General features: G+C 49.0%; 1 protein-coding gene across 1 annotated transcript in view; it reads left to right on the top strand.

Moving 5' to 3' along the window:
• Window positions 1-5,324: 5,324 nt before the first annotated feature.
• Window positions 5,325-21,249, top strand: part of LOC141918467 (phospholipid-transporting ATPase IC-like) — a 39,573-nt gene continuing 23,648 nt past the window's right edge. The window contains exons 1-3 of the mRNA XM_074812996.1: window positions 5,325-5,514; window positions 8,163-8,298; window positions 18,501-18,693. Of these exons, the coding sequence (XP_074669097.1) occupies window positions 18,513-18,693 (181 nt within the window). The 5' untranslated portion in view covers window positions 5,325-5,514; window positions 8,163-8,298; window positions 18,501-18,512. The remainder of the gene's footprint in view (window positions 5,515-8,162; window positions 8,299-18,500; window positions 18,694-21,249) is intronic.

Genomic DNA, 21,249 nt, shown 5'->3' with positions numbered 1-21,249 from the left:
CTGTGCTCCCTCTCCTGAGAACGCCAGTGGGGAGCGGAGCGGGAGGCTGATGAGGAAGCGGGGTACGGGGGGCCGGGAGCACGCCACGCGCTTGAGGACACGGGGATGGGGCTTGTGCTTCCGCTGGGCCGGCAGCAAGGAGAGGCTGAGCAAGAACATTGCTGCTCCAGTCCTCTTGCCTCCCCAGAAAATCCCAGAGCTGACGTGCTGCGACAAAACGCTGCCAGAATGGGACAAACAAGAGTAGAGGCAGGGAAAGAGAGAAGGAGCAACAGCGCAGAAATGAGTGTATTTTTGGTTAGAGCATGTTGCTATTTTGGGGCAAAGGGGCCTGAGTGAAAGCTGAGACTGAGCAGTAAGGCAGAGGAAGTATCTAGGAGAAAAATCCAGAAACTGAATTGGAGATACTTGCTGGGACCGGCCCAGATCAGGGTCTGTGAGCAGCAGCAGGGGAAGTCCCTTCATCATGCCCATCCGTGATTTACACAACGGCTGCTGCTCTTCCCTCAAGCACGGACCAGTACTTTGTTATGCGTGAAAAGTAATATTTGGACAGGGCCATTAATCACTGCTATAGCAATTAATCACTGTTAAGGGGCCTTTTTATCTCTAAAAATCTTCTTTTTGAAAGGGTGTCATGCAAACCTATACAGCTACCTCATGAAAACTGATGTAGAACATTCAGTTCTGGATGTGAATCAACTTCCTGGACAGAAATGGAATTGTCAAAGGCACAAGTAAACCTCTGCTGCTTTGTTAGGCCAAAATGTTACTGATTTTTAATTAACTTTGTTTTCATTCCTGTGTGAGGAATTTGAAGCAGGTAGTAAAAGAGAAAGGTGCTGAAAGACACAATGGAATGCAGCATCACATTTTAGGTCGAGGAAAACTAAGTCTATTTGAACAAGACTTTTGCTGGCACAGGAAAACTGAGTATTGTTGCTACTGAAAAATAAACCAAGCATACCTGTCAGTCCAAAACAAAGATCACTTTTATTATAGAGCAGCATCCACAAGCGGGCAGATTCTATTTCTGCAGCAGCTCCTCATAAATGAATAGCTAAACAGTGTTAACCTCAGCCAGGTTCTCCCATATATATACTGATCAAACACACTTTCACTAGCTAAGCGTGCAGCAAGGGATCAAAAGATAGATGGTTTGATGGTGTATTGATTAAAAACTGCAAGATACCAAGCTTCCCCCCCCCCGTTTATATACCTGTACAATAATAAGACTGGTGTTATGCCAAACTAAGAACGTATGTTAAGGTAGAAACTACATTTGTCATTTCAGGAACAGAAGGAATTCTACTGTAGTCTTCCTCACTCATTCTCGTCATATGACTTGAGTAACAAAGGTGCGACAGATCAGATGCTGGTATCACTACAGCCACATGGAAACTATTTCCTGGACACCGTCACCTGAACCCTGCCCTGTTTAAACATGGACAATGTCCTCTTCGGGAGGGGGTCTGCATAAGGGGGAGCAAACCAGATGCCTGCCAGGGAATTATGTTTCCTCCTTAGCAGTTGAAAGACAAGGGGATTTTGCATTACTAAAATACTCTGGTGTATGAAGAAGCTTTTCATTCCACTTAGGTTTGATCAATATGGAAAGTTTCAGCCCAAGAGGGAGGTGGATGCTGGTTTTAAAATGGATGACAGTATTGGAAATTCCTGCAAACACCAGTCACCACTTTGACCTTCTTTACCTTCTGTGGGTGAGAAGTAGAGTTGGGAAACAGCAGCTGGTTCCTGAGGAGAAATTAACCCAAACCATGCAAACTGACAATGTAGCCAAGACCCCAAAGCCACACTTGGTGTGCATTTAAATCAGTATTGCTGCTCAAATGTCACTTCTTCCCCATTTTGAGCACCTTCCGCACCTGTTTTCCTCCGCCACCGTACCACTCTCTGTTCCATGCAGTGCAAACATTTCAGTTCACAGATAATCTGAACAGCCTGGACGAGGGAACCGGCCCTGGTGAAATTTCACCCAGCAGAAAAACAGAAGTGATTTTTTCAGCCTCATTAATCCCCTTGATGCAGTTCACTGTGACAGCACCAGTTTTGCCGCTGCCAGGCAAGGCGCTGCAGGGAGAGGGTACTGTGTAACCCAGACGTGAGAGCGGAGACAAGGGCTTTGTGCGGCGGCAGCCTCAGCCCACGTGCACACCCCAAGCTCCCCAGCCATCACATCAGCCGCACAGAACGACAATCTGGTCGCGGCACCTGCGGGTACGACTCGGTTCTCTGCCCAGGAGCTCTCGCAGGGGCTGCAGGTACTGTGGAACACACCAACAGCGGTAACACAAAGCATAAAAGAGATAAAAGAGATACACCCGTAGCAAGAACGGATCCAGACATCACCAGCAGGCATCAGGCTGCCGTAACCATCAGCTTTTACCCTGCCTTTAACGAGATATCGCACTGTGGATGCTGGGAGATTAGTCTCAATTTGCATTAGCCTACCCAGCTTCAAAAATGGAGCTGCCAGAATAGGTGTAGCTAAACAAAACCGGGAACAGAAGGCAGTGGAATGATTTTCAGCAAAGTTTGGTCAAATAAAACTTGATAAAAAAAAATAAGGTCAAATAAAAAATAAAGTTTCATTCAAAAGAAAATAAAAGAAGCTGGGCTGGTTTAGAAAGAAAACATGACAGAAGCATATGTTTAACTTACTGAGCAAAAAATGGAAAGTGTTCTTGCAGGAAGAGCATATTAAACAATAGAGAATTCAGCTTATGTTACAGTTCCCATCATCACTTTAAGAGATAGCTAATATTTTCCATTTTTCCTATTTAATCAGATCAGTAAACATATCTGCATTTCACTTGCCATAAACTGCATTATTTGTGAATAAAAGTGCATGCAAAAATTTCCTAAAAAATATTTCTTTAGGAACATTTAGTGACCATTTTGCTCTAAGCTGGGCTATATAATAAACTTTTAAAATCTTTATAATGGCACTGCAGGGAAGAGATTTCTGGAAAACAATAAAGAGTCTAGGCAATTCTTCCTGCTACACAGACTGGTGCAGGCTACCATCAGCAGCTTCACACACTTCTCTTCCTAATACCACCACTCCTGATACCTGGGCCAAATGTTCATTTCTTGGCTCATATCTGCACTGCTTCAACATTGCCTTTGGGCCCTGTATGCCCAGGACGTTTGTGGGGTGGGGGTTAATTCCTCCTCTTAGGTTATGCACAGCGCAAAAAGGATCACAGGGGGTTGGGGCCGGGGGCACCCCAATGCCCCAGCCAGAGAGACACAGCCTGTGCTGCAGCCCCTGTGAGGGCTGGGGGTGACACCCACCACAGCTGTGACACCCACGACTGCACAGTTGGATGGGGGCTGCCAGACATGTGAGGGCGGCAGGGAAGAGCCTCTGGAACGGTGCGAGCCGGGGTGGGCGGGTGGAGAAGCAAGGGATCCGGCTGGTCTGGGGAAGAACTGCCCGATCGGCCCAGTCTGGCCTGAATTCTCATTAAACTCCATCTCTAAATACTTTCCTGGGTGAGGGACTCTATTCTGCTTGCACCAAGTGTACGTGGAGGGGGAAGTGCCAGCAGGATGAGGCCGTTGGTGCTGTTTGCTCCCGCCTGCAACCAGGACGGCTGCCAGATGAATGCAGACACAGGGCGGGCACGTGTCTCTGTGTGTGTGTGTCTGTGTGTGGCAGCAAAACAACAGCGTGAAGGCCTCTGGGACAGGGTGACCCCACCAACAAACCCAGGATACAAACAAACTAGCAAAACCTCTGGATCTCCAGGTTTCAAGTCAGGGGGACTCATAGCCAAGGATAGCAGCTTCCAGGATCATGTACTAAAGCTTATGAAAACTCACTGAATTAAAACTTACAGCTGGAGCTTGTCGCATTCAGTTGATGAGTTCCCAGTAGGCTCCCCAGATGTTTACAGGTATTTTGCTGCAGCCTGAAAGAAGAAAAATACAGTGAAGAGGACTGCAAATAGATACAGCATAGAGCAGGACTGCACTACTGTCAACCCAGAACATAACCACTTTATTTGTTAATTAATAAACAAAACTATCTGTCTCAAGTGTTAACAATATCATGATTGATCATCCTCCAGCTCTCCAACCCTTCCTTAAAAGGACTTGGGAACCAGGAGTCTGTTTTGACCTTTTACAAAGGCCAAAAGGTTTAAATTCGGTACCTCTTACCAAGTTTTCTCTGTAACGCTGTACAGTTCTGCTAATCAAGACGGGACAAAGCAATGCTGTCACTTAAAGTAACAGCGGGAGGCAGAGCCCACCTGTGGCAGGAGCTGTGCCGCCTCCATGTCGGCATCCGTTCCCCCGTGCCGCAGCCTGGGCGGGGAGCGGGGACCTCCCAAGCGTCCCGGAGGGCCCGGTGCCCGGGGACACAGCGAACGCCATCCTTGTGCCAGACAGACCCCCTGCACGCGGCGGGGTGACGAGCAGACGGCGACAGCCGTTGTCACCCCGGCCCCGTCGGTACGGCGCTGGTTTCGGTCACCGGAGCAGGCCTGAAGCGAGGCCTGCTCGAGGCCTGGGGCCGCGTCCATCCTCTCCCTCCCACACCGCTCCCCAGCCTTCGGGGCGATGTGGCCCCCCAGCACCCAAGAGAATCGCCGCGTCTCCTCCTGGTGACAACAGCCCCCGGCAGCGCGTAATGGCGGGCGGCGGCCGTGCTGTGACACATCGTCAGGACGGGGAGAGCCGAGGTCCCTTTGTCGAGGGCAGCGGCTTCTCCTTGCTCTCTACTACCGCCGACATCTTCCCCTCACGGTTCGGCTTGCAGCCCCTGGGCCGCGGAGCCCACCCGGCTCCTTCCCGCGCCCGCGGGTGTGAGGCGGCGCCCGTCCCGCCTTTCCCGCCTTCCCGCCGCCAGGCTAAAGGGCTCTGCAGGGCCCGGGGCCTCCTCAGGGCCCGGCCGGCGCCTTCCCGCCCTTCACCTGCCGCGGCGGGGCGGCACCGCCGGCGCTGCTCGGCCGGGCGGGGGCGGCGCCGGCGCCGTCCCGCCGTGCGACCGGAGCCGGGGCCCGGGCCCCGGGGCGGGAGGGTCCCACCGCCGCCGCCGCCGCCGACGCCGCCAGCGCCTCCCCCCCGCCCGTGGGCCGGGGGCGGCCGGGCCGGGCCGGGCCCAGGGACAGGACCGGGGCCGGCGCGGTCCCTCCCCTCCTCCCGCGCGGCGGGGCCGGCCCGGCGAACCGGGGGAACCCGTTTGTCCGGTCTGACGGCGGTTCCGCGGGGAGGCCGGGGCCGTCGGAGGCATGAGCGGGCCCTGAGCGAGCGAGCGGCGCCGGGACCCGCGCCCACAGGTGCCCCCGCCGGCTGCGCCCGCCCAGGGGCGGCGGCGGCTCCGCGGGCCGGCTGCTGCCGAAACTCGGTCGGTGCGGGGCCGGTCCCCAGCCGCGCCCGCGGGGCAGCCCCGTCTCCTCTCGCCGGTAGCAAAGTCCGGCGGGGCGGGCCGGGGCGCTGGCGGGGCCCCGGAGCGGCTGTGAGGGCTGGGCCGGCGGCCGGCAGGTAGGTAGGAGGTAGCGGAGCGGGGGCCGGGGGGCGCCGGGGCTGGGCCACAAACCGCCGCCGCCGCCACGGGCGAGCTCAGGGCTGGCGCCAGCGCGGGGCTGAAGCGATCTTCGGTCTCAACGTACCGCCCGCTGCGTGCGGAGCCTCCCGCGGTCGGGCGAGAGCTGCAGCGCCTCGATGGCTGCGCCGGGCTCGGGGTGTGAAGGCGGCGATGGCGCTGCCGCAGGGCGCGCTCGCCGGGGCCGGGCCCCCGGGGAGCTCTTTTTTCCGTTGGGCTGGGGAGGTTTAGCAGCGCCATGAATATTTAAACTATTAAATATTCATCCAGAGGCGAGCGGCTTCGTCAGGAGCCCGTGAGGCGGCTGGTGCTGAGGCGGCCGGTCGGTGCGACGGCCCTTCTGCCAGGTGAGGCCTTTGCTTGCGCCGGGCACCCACCGGGCTGCCGGGGCCTGCGGCCCGCGCGAGGGGCTCTTCTCACCTCTGTGCCTGACGGGACAGCGCGTTTCGGCAGTGTCGCTCCACACCCTCGCAGTGGTTTGAGTCTCCCTTCCACCCAGAAAGATGCGCGGCCGTTGACTGTCAGATTTACCACAGAGTCTCCCCGGTCTGATACTTTGGGTTGAGGAAAGAATAAGTATTTGCTGGGAGGTAAGGCACGGGGGACAAATGCAGCTTGGCTCTCTGCCTGGGCTCTGGCAGATACCACCGGTTTACTGACTTGCTTTTGTGGCCTTGGGCTGGTTACTCTGCTTCTGGCTTTTTTTACCTTTTTTTTTCCCCCCCATATCTATGAAAATAGGTTTCATGGTTGTGGGGTGATTACACGTAAGTCAATGTTTATGCAGCCTTTAGAGCAGTAATAAGTGCCTATATTAAAGAACTGTCATAATTCTGCCACAGAAAGTACAGGAAAAGTTACTTGTGAGGTTGGTCACTCACTCGGGAGATGAAAAGCATTTTTTGACCCCCTGAAAAATCAGTATCTCAGTCATGTTTCCTACTGCTTTGTGTCTATAGCTTAAATAGCATCCCTTCTCTTAGAGTGAACGGAACTGTGTTAAGTGGAGCAGCTAATGAAGCATTTCACCGCTGGCTTGAATGTCAGCGTTTGAACGTTTTGAAACCGAAGAAGGCGTACTGTACAGGGAGCTTCTGGCAATAAATAGTTTCTGGTAATGAATAACTGCGGTGCCTTTCATCTGGTGTGTTTGGTGGGGGTCTGGATGTGAATGGCTCAAGAGTGCCCTGGGCCAGTCAGGGGGACTTGCAGCTAACCTGGTTCTTGTACAGTCCCCGCCTCAGTGGCTGCTGCTGGAGTCCTTGGGCTCCCTGCATGAGTGTCCGTACTGGCTCAGATTTGCTCACAGTTTTCTGTTTGTTTCTGGTTTTTTATTTGTCTTCAAAGTCTGGTTCAAGTGTCAAGTGGTATTTGGTCATTTTGTGTTTTTCCTTGTCAGCTTCTGCACTGCTGTTACTGGTGTTCACATTGTGTGTGGTTGCTTCTGTATCTGTCTCAGACCTGTATTTGTTAACTTCTAGGTATCATATTTTTGGTAACTTCTGAACTGTTCTCTTCATTTATTCTTCCCTTGTGAGATAGCCTGTGAATGTTCTAGTCTCTTGTTCTGCAGTTTGTGATGGTGAATTCAAAAAGCCACTTGCTTGCTTTGCATTGAAGCCCTCTATTTAAATTAGTTAGAACTTGTTTTCCATGTGTTTTTATTGCTGTGGCTTTTTTTTCATGCCATAGGTAATCGTGTTGGGCCTGAGTGTAAAGTGCTACCTGCACTTAAATATGGGGAGGGGTTTGATTGATTTTAATTATGAGGGGGTTTGATGTTCTTGCTTGGCTGTTTCCTTTATCTGGCCTCTGTTAAATGAGATGCTTTTTGTAGACGTAATTGAATGCAGGGTATTAGCCAGGAGCTTCTGAAACTTAACCCTCGTTCTGTCTGTGACTTACTGTATGGCCTTGGGCAAATCACTTAACCTCTCTGTGTTTCTGTACTTGTCGGGGTGAAGAACGTGGTTCTCATTATATCCCTGGGAGCCTGGTGGTGCGTGAGCTCTCAGCTCTGCTTTGAAGCTGCTGTGCTCTGTGACAGAGCGCTGCTGCCGCACCTTGGCTTTTTGGCAAGCTTACATAATTATTCTGCAATGTGTAGTGGTGTGTTTAGTGCTGTGTCTGTTTTCCTCACGTGTTCTTATATGAATTAGAAATATGTTTTTAATTTGACAATAGAGATGGGCAATTTCAGAAAGTCCATGGGTGGTTTTGTTTACGAAGTGGTGTACAGTTAGGCACAGGGAGATGTAAAACAAAAGCAACATCTGAAAGAAAACAAATAAACGGGGGGGGGGGGGGGGGGGGGGAAGAATAAGCACTGTAGAGAAAACAGGAAACAAATCAAGGAAAGAACCAGGTCAGTTGCCAGAGTGACTTTCTGCCTGAGAAGAGGAAGAGGAGGTAGCATGAAAGGGTTTGGAGAGCTAACCAGAAATCTCTATGTTTGCTAAGAAAGCTTTGCAAGGCAAGTGAATTTCCCTCTTTGCCTAAAAGAAACGTGCTTTTGTTACTGCATGCGCATAGTCTCATGAGGGGGAAGTCAGTCAAGAAACTGTTTTCTAACGTTGTTTCATTACAGATGGAGCCTGATTTAAAGTCCGATCCAGGGGGCTCTTCCTGAGCGGCCGTGGTCTCTGCGCGCTGCCCCTACCAGCCTTTCAAGCGACGTCTGTGATGCCGTCCCTTGGTTCAGCCACAAACTGCGTGGGATAAAGGTCAGTTTAGGAAAACACCTTTAGTGTCAATTTTAGATGCTGACAGAAAAGGTGTATTGCTGTGTCATCTCTAACCTTGTTAGCAGGAAGTAACCTTTATTTTTTAGAGTTAAAAATACCTGCTGGTTTTGATGGGGAAGGGTAATACCTAGGAAGATAACTCTATTTAAAGTTCAAAAAATCTTCCACGCCAAACAATGCGGGTTATGTGTGCACAAAAATAATTCTTTTTTCCTTTATTAAAACAAAAGATACCTGTTTTAAAACATGAACCTTGAGAGGCAACCTGCCTGTAAAAGGCAGATTGAAAACCCTTCAGAGTACGCTCGAGCTTACAGCTTGAACAAAGGTTACCAACTTCACTATCTTTTGCAAAGATAACTTGTCTTGACTTGGACTTTAAATGATGGAAACTCTGCATATCTGTTAATGAAAAATCCAAGTGCAGATAATGGGTAGAATTAATATTTTGTTTCTGGAAGTGGCCCGTCTTCAACCATCCTTGCATAGCCTCAGGCCACTCGGACTGTAGGCTCTGGGTCTCTCTTTGTTGTTATTATTTGCTGTTAAATTGTTGGTGACTAGTTGATCTCTTCCTTGTGTAGCCCTGTTGGCTCATAGTGATCAGTTCACTTAGCTGGAATGTCCTTCGTACTCATTTTCGTACACAGCAATCGTAACATTAGAACAGGCAGCTGTACAGGTGAGTACACAGTGGCCACTGGTTTAATTCTGGTGCTTCCTCTATGAGGAAGGCGTGTTGGTTGTTTTTTAAATGAGGAGCTCTTCTCTGGTTGGTGCAATCACGCAGACCTGAGATGGGAACCATTAGGAGGGAAGGTGTTCAGAAGCTGGTGCCCCTGTGTTTCCATTTTCTCTGCTGATGCTGTGCTTTTCTTTTCTCCTTTCTTTTCCCCAAGGTTGGTCTTGGACATCTGTCAACAGTACAAAGCTGTACTCCCTCTTCCCTCACCTGCGGGGTGATTCTGCGGGGGGGTTCAGGGTTTTGGTGCCTCAGCTTGTTTAGCTGGGTCTTCTGTACATTCATTAGAGAAACTGTCGCTTCTCTTCAACCAACTTTGCAGATAAATGGAGAAAGTAGGATTTCAGAGCTTGGTGGTACCAAAGTGTGACAATTTTACGCTGGTGTTTGCCTCCTGATGGTGCAGGTAATTAGTGTCACTACAGCATCCAAGGAGGGACCAGAGTCAATTCCTTGTAAAAGAAAGATCTGTGGATATTACAGGGTTGGCTGTGTATGATGCCAATAAAAAAAATCTCTTGGAGCTGGAAGTAGTCCAGTCTGGTAAGTCCTTGATCCTCACAGTTAAAAAGGCGTAGCTGAACCACCTTTTTGGAAACACCTTTTTTAACGAGTGGTTGCCCTCAGTACATCGTACAAGGCTGGGGGGGCGTTTCTGACAGCAGCATAAGCTGGAAGAGGTGCCGTGGCTGTCTTCCAGTGCTGTGCCAAGGCAGAGCTTTGTGGCAGACCAGCCTCCTTCCAGTACCTTCCAGCCCAAGCCATTCCATGCCAGTACACGCATTTTGCCAAAGCAGTTCCTTTATATAGTGGGAAATGACAGCGCAAGTTTGCGTATGTCTTTATTTCTCCAGCACCCTTATTCTGCACAATTATGGCCCTTCTCTTTTCCCCCTGCAGACACGGGTGAGTTGATAAGCATGATGTTAAAGTTTTGAGTGGGGCGCTGCGGGCATACGATGCCTTAGTGTGCAGCTGTGTGCACGCGACTCTCCATCAGGTGTCTGCACTGTGCCGTTCCCAGGTTTTTATCCTGGCGCTAGAATTTCAAAATCGGTGGTAAGGGGAGATAAGGAGAAAATCAGTTCTTCATTAGAGTTTGACCATCTTCAGGTCTTCTTCCTCTGGTGGATATTAACACTGCTGTTATTGCTCGTTCTCAGCTAGAGTACAGACCCTGTAAGATGCATTATTTCTGAGGAACAGATACTGCAAGATGTTAACTTCATGATGCTAATGCTTGTGGAAAGTGAAACAAACCCCTGCTATTCAGACTAAATTCTGAGTAGCCTCTGCACAATTTGTGGTCACAAATTGCTTGAAACGACCTTTTTTGAAATGACCTTTATAGATAAAAATTGTGTGTGGGCATATTTGTACACGTGTATGTATATAAAACTTGGGGCTGGGTGAAGGACGGTAATAGATGCTACAACCAGGCTGACTCATTTGGGACCTGCTCTTACAAAACAGGTTCCCCAAGGATTTCTCATGTTGCAGCAACAGCCTGAGTCTCCAAAAGTGCTGCTTGAATCTTTTGTGGTTCTGTCGTGTGGTGAAGAGCTCGGACTCGCCAAGTGTGGCGTGTGTTCTGGTGTCCTGGGATGTGTAGGTGCACTACCTCAGCACGAGCGTTTTATCCGTAGCCATATTCTAATCACTGGAATTTGAGCCTTTTTTTAGTGGGAGCTCTGAGTCACCTCATGTTAGGCAGTTTCAAGGTGGGAACTTTCTCCAGGGTCACAGTGCGATGAAGAAGGTGTGTAGGGTCAGGAGATTGTTTCCTTACTACCTGCTTCTGATTAGCTTACTCTCTCAAGTGTGGTTTGAGCATACTTACTGCGGAAAGGCAGGCCTGACCCAGGAGGTCTTTACTGTAGGTGGAACTGTTGAGCTGTGGGAGCTCTGACTCAAGCAAACCTCTGCTGATTTCCTCCTTGGCTGTAAGCTGACCCCTTTGCACTGCCTGGTGCGAGCGTTCTGCAGTTCTGGTTTCCTGCAGCAGCCCTGGGAACTGGGGTGTGCCCCTGCGTCAGCTGCCAGGAACCTCCTTGGCCGTGGTGGCTGGGCAGAGTCTGTCCTGGCTGTCCCGAGCACGGGGCCGTGCCTGCCCAATGGTCCCCGGCAGCGCTTAGGGTGATGCCGGAGGGCACACGCTGTACGCGATACGATACGTTCTGAATGACGGGCTGTGGGGTTTGCCTCGTGCAAAGTGGACTTGGTTGGCCTAGAGGAGTCAAGGCTTCCGCTTCGGGATTCAGTTTGCCCCACTGCTGATGTACGGCGCTGTCGGTTCGGGGTGGAGGCTGCCTCGGGGAACAGGAGCACGCAGGCTTCTGACAGCCATCGGAACTCTTGAGGCTGCCTTTCCCCACGGCGTTTCAAGAGCTGGGCTTTACCATGGTCATGGCAAACTGCAAGGATGCATACAAAAGTCAGTCTGTTCCAGAACAAATAGCTGATAGAAATTGTTCCCCTTGAAGATGCAATTTCAGGGGCGTTCAATTATTTTCAAGTGGTCATTCAATGGAGTAAATATAATTGTGACGTATGAAGTAGCTATAGAAATTGATAAGCTTAAAGCATGTAATTTGTGTGGCAATCTAATCGCAGCTTACTAGTGTTTGGAATGAAGGTTATTTCCTTGGCTTGTTTGTGCTGATTCATGCTATTTGAAGTAACTACTTTTTTTTTCTTAAAACATCATAAAGATTACCTAGAAGGTTTGAGCTGTCCAGAAGATGCTTCTATCTGCCTGTCCAAGCACTTGTTACCAGTAAAATTTCATATCTGTTTTGAGTAATGTGTGATCTGTGTCTTATATTTTGGAAGCAAATCTAGTTTTATTATTTGCCTGTTTCCTTGTAGAAGCTCTTGTTACGGGTAGATTAGTTGATTAATACATTTTTAATGAAGGACGATACTGGGATCACTGAAGTGAGAATAGAAACACAGTATCCCGCCTTCGAAGGACTTTGGTCCTGGCTGCTGCTTTGTGAGGATAAAATAGTGAGAGCAAGAACTGTGGAAGCATCAGCTGAATCTGACGCTTATCGGGCTCGGAGATGGGCACTGTGCAGTGCCCCAAGGTAACGGCTCTTTCGGAGGTGCTGGGGTGCTCCCCTAGGGCTGCCCGCTCAGTTGGTGTTTGTAGCAGTCAGCAGCAGGTTAGGTAGCAGCTCCTTTTTTGGCTGTAGGAATTTCACTTTACAAATAAAACAAATAGTATTTTGCTTTCTCCCTGATATTTACAGAACTCCCGATAATCTGTGTGGTGAGAAGTTGGGCTGCTGGTGTGTTTTACTGCCCCTTTCTCTGTGTTTCATGATATGAAAACATTTTGCATTTAAGCAACTGCATTGGGTGTATTGGTGCCATAACTCACAGAAATCATCTTTCTTTTCTTATGCCCTAAAAATAGCAATAGCTAATAATAGCCATATGAATTTCTGCCACCAGGTGAAAAAAGATAAAATCTTTGTATGTTGACTGTATGAACCATCCACATGCTTTGAATTGTGCTGCTCATTGCCTCTGTTCTGTTTTAAGCTGATTTTTGTTCCATCTGTTTGAAGCCTGCTGCTGTCTCTTTAGATGGAGAATGCCAGCCCTTAGAGAAGATGCACCTCTGTACACCTCCTGCTTTGCTGTGTAAAGCAGAGCTTCCTTCTTCTGAAGCAGTCTCTGTGCCTTGGAGTTCTGCTGAATTTGCTGGTTTGTTAGTGGGGTGAAGAGGTGGGGATTACCCCGGTGACGCCTCTCTGTGCCCTTCCTAGCCATTTCAGAGCCTGTTGGCCACAGTCAGGTTTACAAAATGGTCATCTGGGTTAAATACTTTGCTTTATGTCTGTGTTGTCAGAAAGGACGGATAAATTGATCCTGAGGAGGTGGTGGTTTTGTTTTGCTTGCCCAGGACTTGATATTGGTGACCAGATTATTTTCAAAGGGACAAAACTGCAGCCTTGCCCAGGAGCGGATTGTGAGCTGTCGTTTCAATTACAGACCTCAGCTCTCAAGCATCGTTAGAGCCGCCTGTTGACGAAAAGGCATTTGGAATCCTGTCAGGGGTATAAGCCGGGGTATGGACTTGAGTCTCCTAAATACAGGTGTGTCTGCTTTGATCCAGCCATCAGAGTACTCCGTGGGCTCAGATTTCTTGCCTGGTTGTTTGGATTGCAGGCCTGCAAGCAGCTGTTGAGGTGCTCTGTTTACCTAACAGGCTGTCTTTGTTTCATACTCCCCTTTTTAGCTTAAAATCTCAGTTATTGGCAAGATGAGCAACGTGTTACAACTGAAGGTGTCAGAATAATTAATTTTTTAAACACATAGTTAAATATCAGTGAAACGCCTGATGTAGCTTTTTTGTCCTATTTTAACTCCAGAGACCTAAAGTGGTTCAGAAAGGTCTCTCGGAGCTTGCTTTTTGTACTATTTGAGTTTGTTTTATGACTCTTACTTCAAATATTGATGTTGGTACGTTCTAAAACTTAGGAAAGTTCCTCGTGTGTAACACTGCTGGTGGCACGGTGTTTGCTGCCCTTGAAAACGCAGAGCTCGATCCCCAGGCAGCAGGGTCCTTCGGGCTTTAAATGTGTAGCTTGCCTTGCATGTGGTCAGGTAGATCTTGTTTTACGAAATGCTCGTCCTGTCTCTGAGAGGAACTGTGCAGCTCTTCTTGTGTTGGAATTTTGTTTTACTGATTATTGTTCTTTCTCACTGCATATGTTCAAACATTACTAATTATTGGTTGAATTTAAGCTTGATGTGAGAGATGATGCCTTCAGAGAAATTTCTGAAGCCTGTTTATTTGTAGCTTTCTTTATTAGTCCCTTCGATGCAAGATCTGTAAAAGCAGTGTTAATATCTGCTTATATTATTGTGAAACAGCAAAAGCAGGTGGGATCTTGTTTGAAACAGTTTTACCCCCAGCTCCTGCAAACCAAACCCTTTTTTTGCCTTACTTCAAAGACTGTTTTGTAAGTAATCGTTATTTCAGCTCAAGTCTGAACATAAGCAGTGCACACAAATGTAAGAAATTGCCTGTCTTCTGAGAGTAGACCCTTTTAAGAATGGACCATTGCTTTTATTTTATTTCAACATTGTTCATAAATAGTTTTTCTCCTGCATGGCATAACCTTTTTAGCTTTTTTTTTTTTTGAGTTGTGGTGCCTTTTTTTTCCTCTGAATAGTGACTGCTGCAAAAATCAGTTGTGGCTGCCTGTCCTCCTGCCATGTTCAATTCACCTTTGGTTTCCGTTGTGTCCATCCAACGTCCAGGTGCTGGTGGATGTGCGCTCTCCTCTTTCCTCTGCTGGCTCAGTATTAGTTGGCCTCTCTGCTGCTCCGTGCTGTTGTTGCTCCCATCTCCTCTTTCACCTCGTGATCGCTCTCTACCTTCCTCTGAACTTCTGACATCTCTTTGACGTCCCAGCTAGCCCTTTTCATGCAGACTAGGTGTCAAGAAACTTAACTCTAAACCAATTTGTCACCCTGTCACTGGAGGACTCCTTCATCCTCTGTCCCACAACACCTCTCTGCTCTCTCCCAACTGCTGGTGCCTTTCTGTGGTCTCCTTGCCAGCCCCGGGTGCCATTCTGTGGTCTCCTCGCCAGCCCCGGGTGCCTTTCTGCAGTGCTCCCGGACAGTCAGACCGTCGTCCCCTCGGCCGCCGTTGGTCCCCGAGGGCCGGGTACGTACAGAGCAGGCAGCAACACTCCCCAGCAGCCTCCGTGGCCACCGGGGCTGTTATCCAGGAGGTCTTCAGCTGCAGAGACGGTGCCCTCTGCGTTTTGTGGTGTCGGGGTTAGTAAATGCTGCCTGAAATCCCTGACGTGTGTGATTTTGTTGCCTTTTTCTGCAGAAGTTACGGTGGTGCTGCCTGCAGCACAGAGCAGCTCAGCGGACAGGGTTGTGCTGCCTGCAGGGTAACAGTTAATGAATCTCCTCTGTTAGTAGGGTTTTCCAGTTGGCAGTTCAGCTCTTTGAGGAGGTAAAGTGAATACAATTAATTTGAACTTCCCCCCACCAAACTGTTGCCCTGGCATTCCCAGCTAGCATCACAGGCTGCCTCTGTTTGTATTTTAGGTATTTCCATTCAGCTGTGCATCTGTAATAGAGAACAAATTCAGTGTTTTTCTGACATCTCATCTAACCCTTTGCATGATTAATTAGTTCATGAATCATTAATCAGTTAATGAGTAAAGATTAATAGACTAAGCTGAATCTCTGTGTGCCAGGGGCATGAGCTTATTTTGTTTGTCTTAGAGCAATTCAAAGATCCTCTGGTATTTTTTGTTTTAAGGACGGTGCAGGTAAGGATCCTCAACTCTTCCCCTCCAGTGGTCCCCATGTAAGGTATTAGCAGGGCAGAATCCTTGACTGCTGCAGGGCTTATGCAGTCATGTATATTTTATATACTTCTAAGAGGAACTGAGCATTATGTCTTGCTCTAAAAGGATTTTGTTTAACATTCAAACAATTTGGGGTTGAAAACATAATGGATTTCTTCTACCTGAACAGACATTCAGTGTAAAGAAAATCTAAATGTCTATACACCCCAAAGTAGACATGTGGGTGAAGCCTGACCTGGGCTTGCTTGCAAAGCAATGGCTTTGATGGCCAAGGGCAGGATTGTCCACACCCCTCTTCAGACGGAAAAAGATGGGAAAAAGTCAATGTCTGTGTTGGCTGTAAGTATTGCTCAGCGAGTCGGAGTTTGTAGGATAGTTAAGAGGCCAGACTAATACCTGCTTCAGCAGCGCCTGCCCGCCTCGCCGAGGGAATGACGCCCCGGGGTAACCTGGGCCCGTGAGCCCCGGCGTGGGCCAGGCACCGCGCTCGCAAGGGCCGTGCAGCCAGTTGTTCGCTGGCCACCGCGCCAGGGGCTGCGGCCGCTGCGTGCCTGCCGCTCCTCTCACCTCTGGGCAAGTTGTCCTGGCCACGTGTATCAAGTTGTTAGTGAGCAGGGTGCTCTGGAGATAAATCTTTCGTTCAGGCTTCTGGTTAATACTTTTCTTCTTTTCTATATTGTGAAATACGAGATTTTATGGGGATGGTGTGGTAGGCAAGAAAGAGCAAAACGGGTAAAAAGACGAGAAATAAACCAAAGTATCACAGTGAAGTATCGAGGTGCCTGCGTCTGAGCTTGAATCTCCTGCATCTTGAGGCAAATTCCCTAACTCCAAGGCTATTTGGGAAGACAAATGGCCTTTCCACAAAAGTTTCAGGTTCCATAACCATGTAAGCGACTCGCTGTCATACTCCTGGCTAATCACATCAGTAAGCAGCCTCTAACAGCTTCAGTGGGCCTCGTGAGAAGTGGTGGTAATTCATATTAAATCAAACTGTGCGTTCATATGATACCTGGTGGTTTGGGTTTATTTTGTAAACTGGCAGTCTTGAAACGTTAGCCTGTGTGCTGGGCAAGCACTGCAGGGCTGCAGCCCCTGAGTGCCGGGTGCTTTGAGCTCCCAGCCGACAGTCGTGTCATTCGAGTCGCATATTAAGTGCTCATGTAATATTTAGCTCTCTCTTATAAGAGATATGAAGGACGGGAGACAATTCAGCGTTGCAAAAATAGAAACTAGCGTGGATGTCAACAGGGTTTGGTGTCAGCGCCGGTGATGCTGGTTTCGTTAGCAGCAGCCTGCGGCGCGGAGGGTGGCGCTGGCCTTCCCTCACAACACCAGGCTCTTTTTGCAAGGTAGGTCAACAGGCGGGTCCATGGTAGCTGGCTGCTGTGCACGTCGTGTCACTGGGCTTCGGTGACCCTTTAACTGGGTTTTATTTGGAAGTTGCCAGGGAGCAGCAAGAGCAGCGTTGCTCCCTGTGGGAAAGCAAGAGGACAGGGCCCCGGGGCTCACGAGGCAAGCAGCACACACCCTGAGGTGGTGGCCAGGTCCAAGGCCATAAGGCAGTGCCTTGAGGCAGGTCCAGGGTCAAGCCGGGCAGTTGGTGTGTAGTTCAGGGTTAGGATCAGGCCCAGGGAGGGCCAGAGAGGTCCACAGTGTCAAAGCAGAGCTTGAAGGGGACACAGGCATGGCCGCAGCTCGGCTGGAGACCGGTCCTCCTCTGATGCGGCTCAGGCAGGGCCCGCGGGCTGAGCTGAAATGTGGCTACTGGTCCATGGGTGTGGGAGGGCCGGGGCGAGGCTGCTCAGGGCCCAGGAGGCTTATTGGTGCCCTGGCAGAAACGGCTGAGGTGATGGAGCCCCCTCCTCTCCTCACAGGATTTAATTTTCTTACAGTTGTTAAAGTGCCTAGCACAGACGGGACAGAACCTGTTTGGAGGTGTTGATCTGCAGAAACAAAGTGCAATTTAAGCTTTGGTACAACAGATTTGGGTATTGAGTGGTTAGAAATGAAGAGGACGTGCTCATCAGAATGGCCTGCACCTTGTGCCAGAGCAGTTATTAAAATGCCAGGACACCCAGCAAGGCGACTAACTGGCCATGTGTAGATGAAGACCTCCTGAGAATCACACAGGTGGTTATTTGTAGGTGTTGGTTGGAGAGGAGTTACACACGAGTAGATGGTTTCTGGATTTGGGTTACAAGCAGGTAGTTGGGTGCTGTCTGTTGCAGCAGTTAGCTTAAGGTGCAGAAACTGTCTCGGTGATCTAAAGATGCTGGAGGAGGCTGGGATCCTGTCTGAGATCACAGCCAACTGCAGCAGCCCAAGTCACAACAGCGTTGGGAGTTTGTCAAGAGCTAGAATTTAAATAAACTTTGAGAAGTGGAGATCCCAATTTGGGAGATAATGTGCTCATGCTCGAGGGCTGGGGAGCACGTGCACTTTCTGAAGAGCTTCAGGCAGAGGCAGGTGCACACACGCATCACAGCTTCAACTGACTGATCTTGGGTGCTGAGCCACAAATTAGTGTTTGGACACCAAGATGTGGGATCTCGCAATGCGAAATGCTGACGTTCAGCCTGTGGGGAGGGGAGAGGAAGCACGGATTGGGTTGGGTGAGGCTGGACAGAGCGGGATGGAGCAGCGGCTGCATGACCTGAACCCTCGGTGGTGAGACTTGTGCTGGCCCGGCGCTCAGTGCCCGGCCCCGCCGTGGCCAAGCGGGGCCCTGGCTCTGTGGCTCCGCCCGGGACGGTGTCACGGCCGCTGGGACTCAGGTGCTTGTGGGCTCCCTAATTCCTGCGTCCCACACAAGGTGTGCTGCATCACGAGCACAGGGCGTTCCTTAGTCGTGTGAGCACATGTAATTACACATAGCAGAATGGGAATGAAGGGCTCGCTGTGAAAATAACTGCCTCATGACTTGAGTCTGTGCTTGAAAACCGAGCCCGTGCTCCACGCTGTCCCAGGGAAACTGGTTTCAAATGTGGGTTTTGGTGACCAGCATCAACAAAGTAAAGTTATGGAGACGTGGTTTCCAGCACTTGCTACATTAACTCTTTTCCCTAACTTTCATAAAATGCTGGCAGGGCTCTGGCAGCATGACCTCGGAAAGGGATTCAGAGACCACCTTTGATGAGGATTCCCAGCCTAACGATGAGGTGATGCCATACAGTGACGATGAAACGGAGGATGAGCTGGACAGCCGGCAGCCTGCGGTTGAACCAGGACAAAACCAAATCCACAGAGATGCTGAGGAGAGCCAAGAGCCATTGAAAAAAGGTATCATTATGAGAGAAACTTGAGTTGGGTAGCAAATGATCCTGAATACAGAGGCTGAGCCATGCATGGATCAGTTTGATTTTTGTGCTTATTCGTTAGGTAGGATTTGGAATGGCTTATCTGAATCTGTGGAGCAGTAATTGATGGTAACTCGGATTAACAAATGGCAAAACGAAAATCAGCTTCATTCCAGTCTGCAACCAGAGTTCTGTGCCGCTGCTTGCTGTGTAGAACTAATGATCTGCATGGTGACCTTGTCTTCATTAAGGCGGGCCCTAGATGTCCACAGCCTGTGGTCTGAGCACTGCTCGAACAGGACTGCAGAGACTTGTCTTCCCCATCATCTGGAAACTTGAACCAGCATTAGCCACTTCGCTGTGTTTAGTCAGTTGGTTTGCATGTATTTCTGCTTTCTCAGTCTTGCACGGATGAGATTTCAGCCTCAATGCTAATTTTGTAGCCTGATGATTTCCTTTTATTTGCGGTAGTTCCGGAATCACAGAAAGGTAAGGTGGGTAGGAGGGCAAAGCAGCCCCTCAAGTGCCGTCTGTGTGCTGCCACCCGCGTAGGAACATAAATGGGAGGAACCTCCCTGGCAAGTTGTAGACACACCGCTTCTAACCTCTGTCCAAGGAAAGTCTGTAACTCCCCTAAATACCTCTTTTTTCAGTGTTGCAATGCGAGTACTTTTTATTTAACCATCACCTGTTCAATATATATAGGTTTCTTCCTGTTTGTGTGGCAATAGGGAACAGTTGATCACCTCATTTTATAACCACCTATTATATGTTTTCGTTTTATAACCACCTATTACATGTTTAGTTTTGGCTTTTTTTACAATGACTGAGGTAACACAGAATAAACAGTTTTCTTAGCCTCTCATCATCCATCATATTTTCCTGAGTTCTCATGACTGTTGCTCTCTCCCCCCACTCTACCCTCTTACGTTGTCCAGATGTTTTGTTTCATAGACACAGTACACCAGCAACCACAGGTTTACTTTGTGGCCTAGTATAAGCACAAGAAAAGGAAAAAAAGAAAGAAACAAAACTAAACGTGGACCTCCTACACTTCTTTTCTGAAGTGTACCCTGCCTTTTCCTTTATCTGGGTGAATTGGAGAGAATGTGAAAGCAGGGAGATGAGTTTTGATTCTGCCCTCCCGGGGGCTCGTAGCTCTCACTAGTTCAGTGTAACCACAAATCTCTGCTGTCTGTACAATTAACGTTACCCAAATTATTATCCAAAATACAGACTAGAGCTATGGATATGGCAGGGTTCCTTTGGACTCCGAGCTAGGGCAAAAGCTTTAAGGAGGTAAGAGATGTTACCATGTGTGGCTGGCAGGCCACTACTTTAATCATAGGCCTCATAAGCAGTTGATGAACTTTGTCAGATTTTTGGGTTTCTTCCCTCTTTAGACCCTTTGGATTTGTTTGTTTAAATCCTCTTTGTCTGCTTTTTCTGGTTAATAGATAGTTTTCTGGCATAAGTTGCAGAGCTTACAGGATCTGCTGACTGGTTCAGTAGCTAATTATATTCAGGTAATGCTGCAAAAATGTCAGCCTTTTTGCTTCTTATTTTTTCCCCTCAAAAAAGACAGTTTTCTTGTTATGTTCCTTTAAAGGTGGTGAATTACTGATGTAGCTTCCCAAGCATTAGGTGTTAGTATCACTTTTAAGCAGTTTAAAGTGATTTTGGGTAGTTTCCTACCTGCAGGTTTTAAGACCTAATTTGCCCATTTTCCATCTGGGGTGCTGAAGTTTTCTCAACACTGCAATGTTTTTGTAAACGTGGTGAAGAAATGTTCTTGTAGACACGTTTACAATTTTCTTCAGTCCTGTCATTAATAACTTTCTCAATTCATGCCCTTCATGCTTGTCGCCTTTTAAACCAAAACCCAGTCCTCCAGTAATTGTTTTGTAAATTTTATGTAAGGCAGCTAAAACCCTGTGACTCGCAGCACTTCTGTGTAAGCCCTGGCGAGGATGCACAGTGTATCTTCACCATCTGCTGTATGTTTTCATTTATGCAGTCTTAAATATAAGTGTTACGGCAAGATAAATATTTCTCTGCTATCTTCTCAGCTTGCAACCAGTGGAAATGAAAGTTACATGGTCACAGGAAAGATCCCAGATACATCAGATGAGAACTTGCTTTATGTGTTGGAGGGGAAAAAAAGGGCTTTGTGTCTGGATTTGAGTGTTTCAGCCTGAGTCGGCTTTAGCAGAGGGGACTTTGGCCCTTGCAGCAGCCTCCCCACGGGTCTCCGCCCCACGCCTCTGCCTGCGGGAGTTTCACCGTCCCTGCTCTGCAGCGCTGGGTCACCAGAATCCGGGGAGACCAAAGAGAGCACCCATTAAGGACAATTACCCTGGCTTGGAGAAAAGGGGGAGATGCTTGGCTGATGAGTCAGGAAAGCTGAATTTCAAAACAGTGTCTGCCTCATCCTTCCCGGGCGGGCAGAGCTGACTCACAGGGGCGCTTCTGAGCGGTGCAGCAGGACGTGCTTTGATGTGGGTGTGGGTGGCAGGATGAAAAGGGCTATGGGTGATGC

Source organism: Strix aluco, chromosome Z (assembly GCF_031877795.1).
Source record: "Strix aluco isolate bStrAlu1 chromosome Z, bStrAlu1.hap1, whole genome shotgun sequence".
In the NCBI taxonomy this organism is placed as follows: Eukaryota; Metazoa; Chordata; class Aves; order Strigiformes; family Strigidae; genus Strix; species Strix aluco.
Note: the sequence above shows the minus strand (reverse complement) of the source record. Positions and strands in the feature narration are given on the sequence as shown.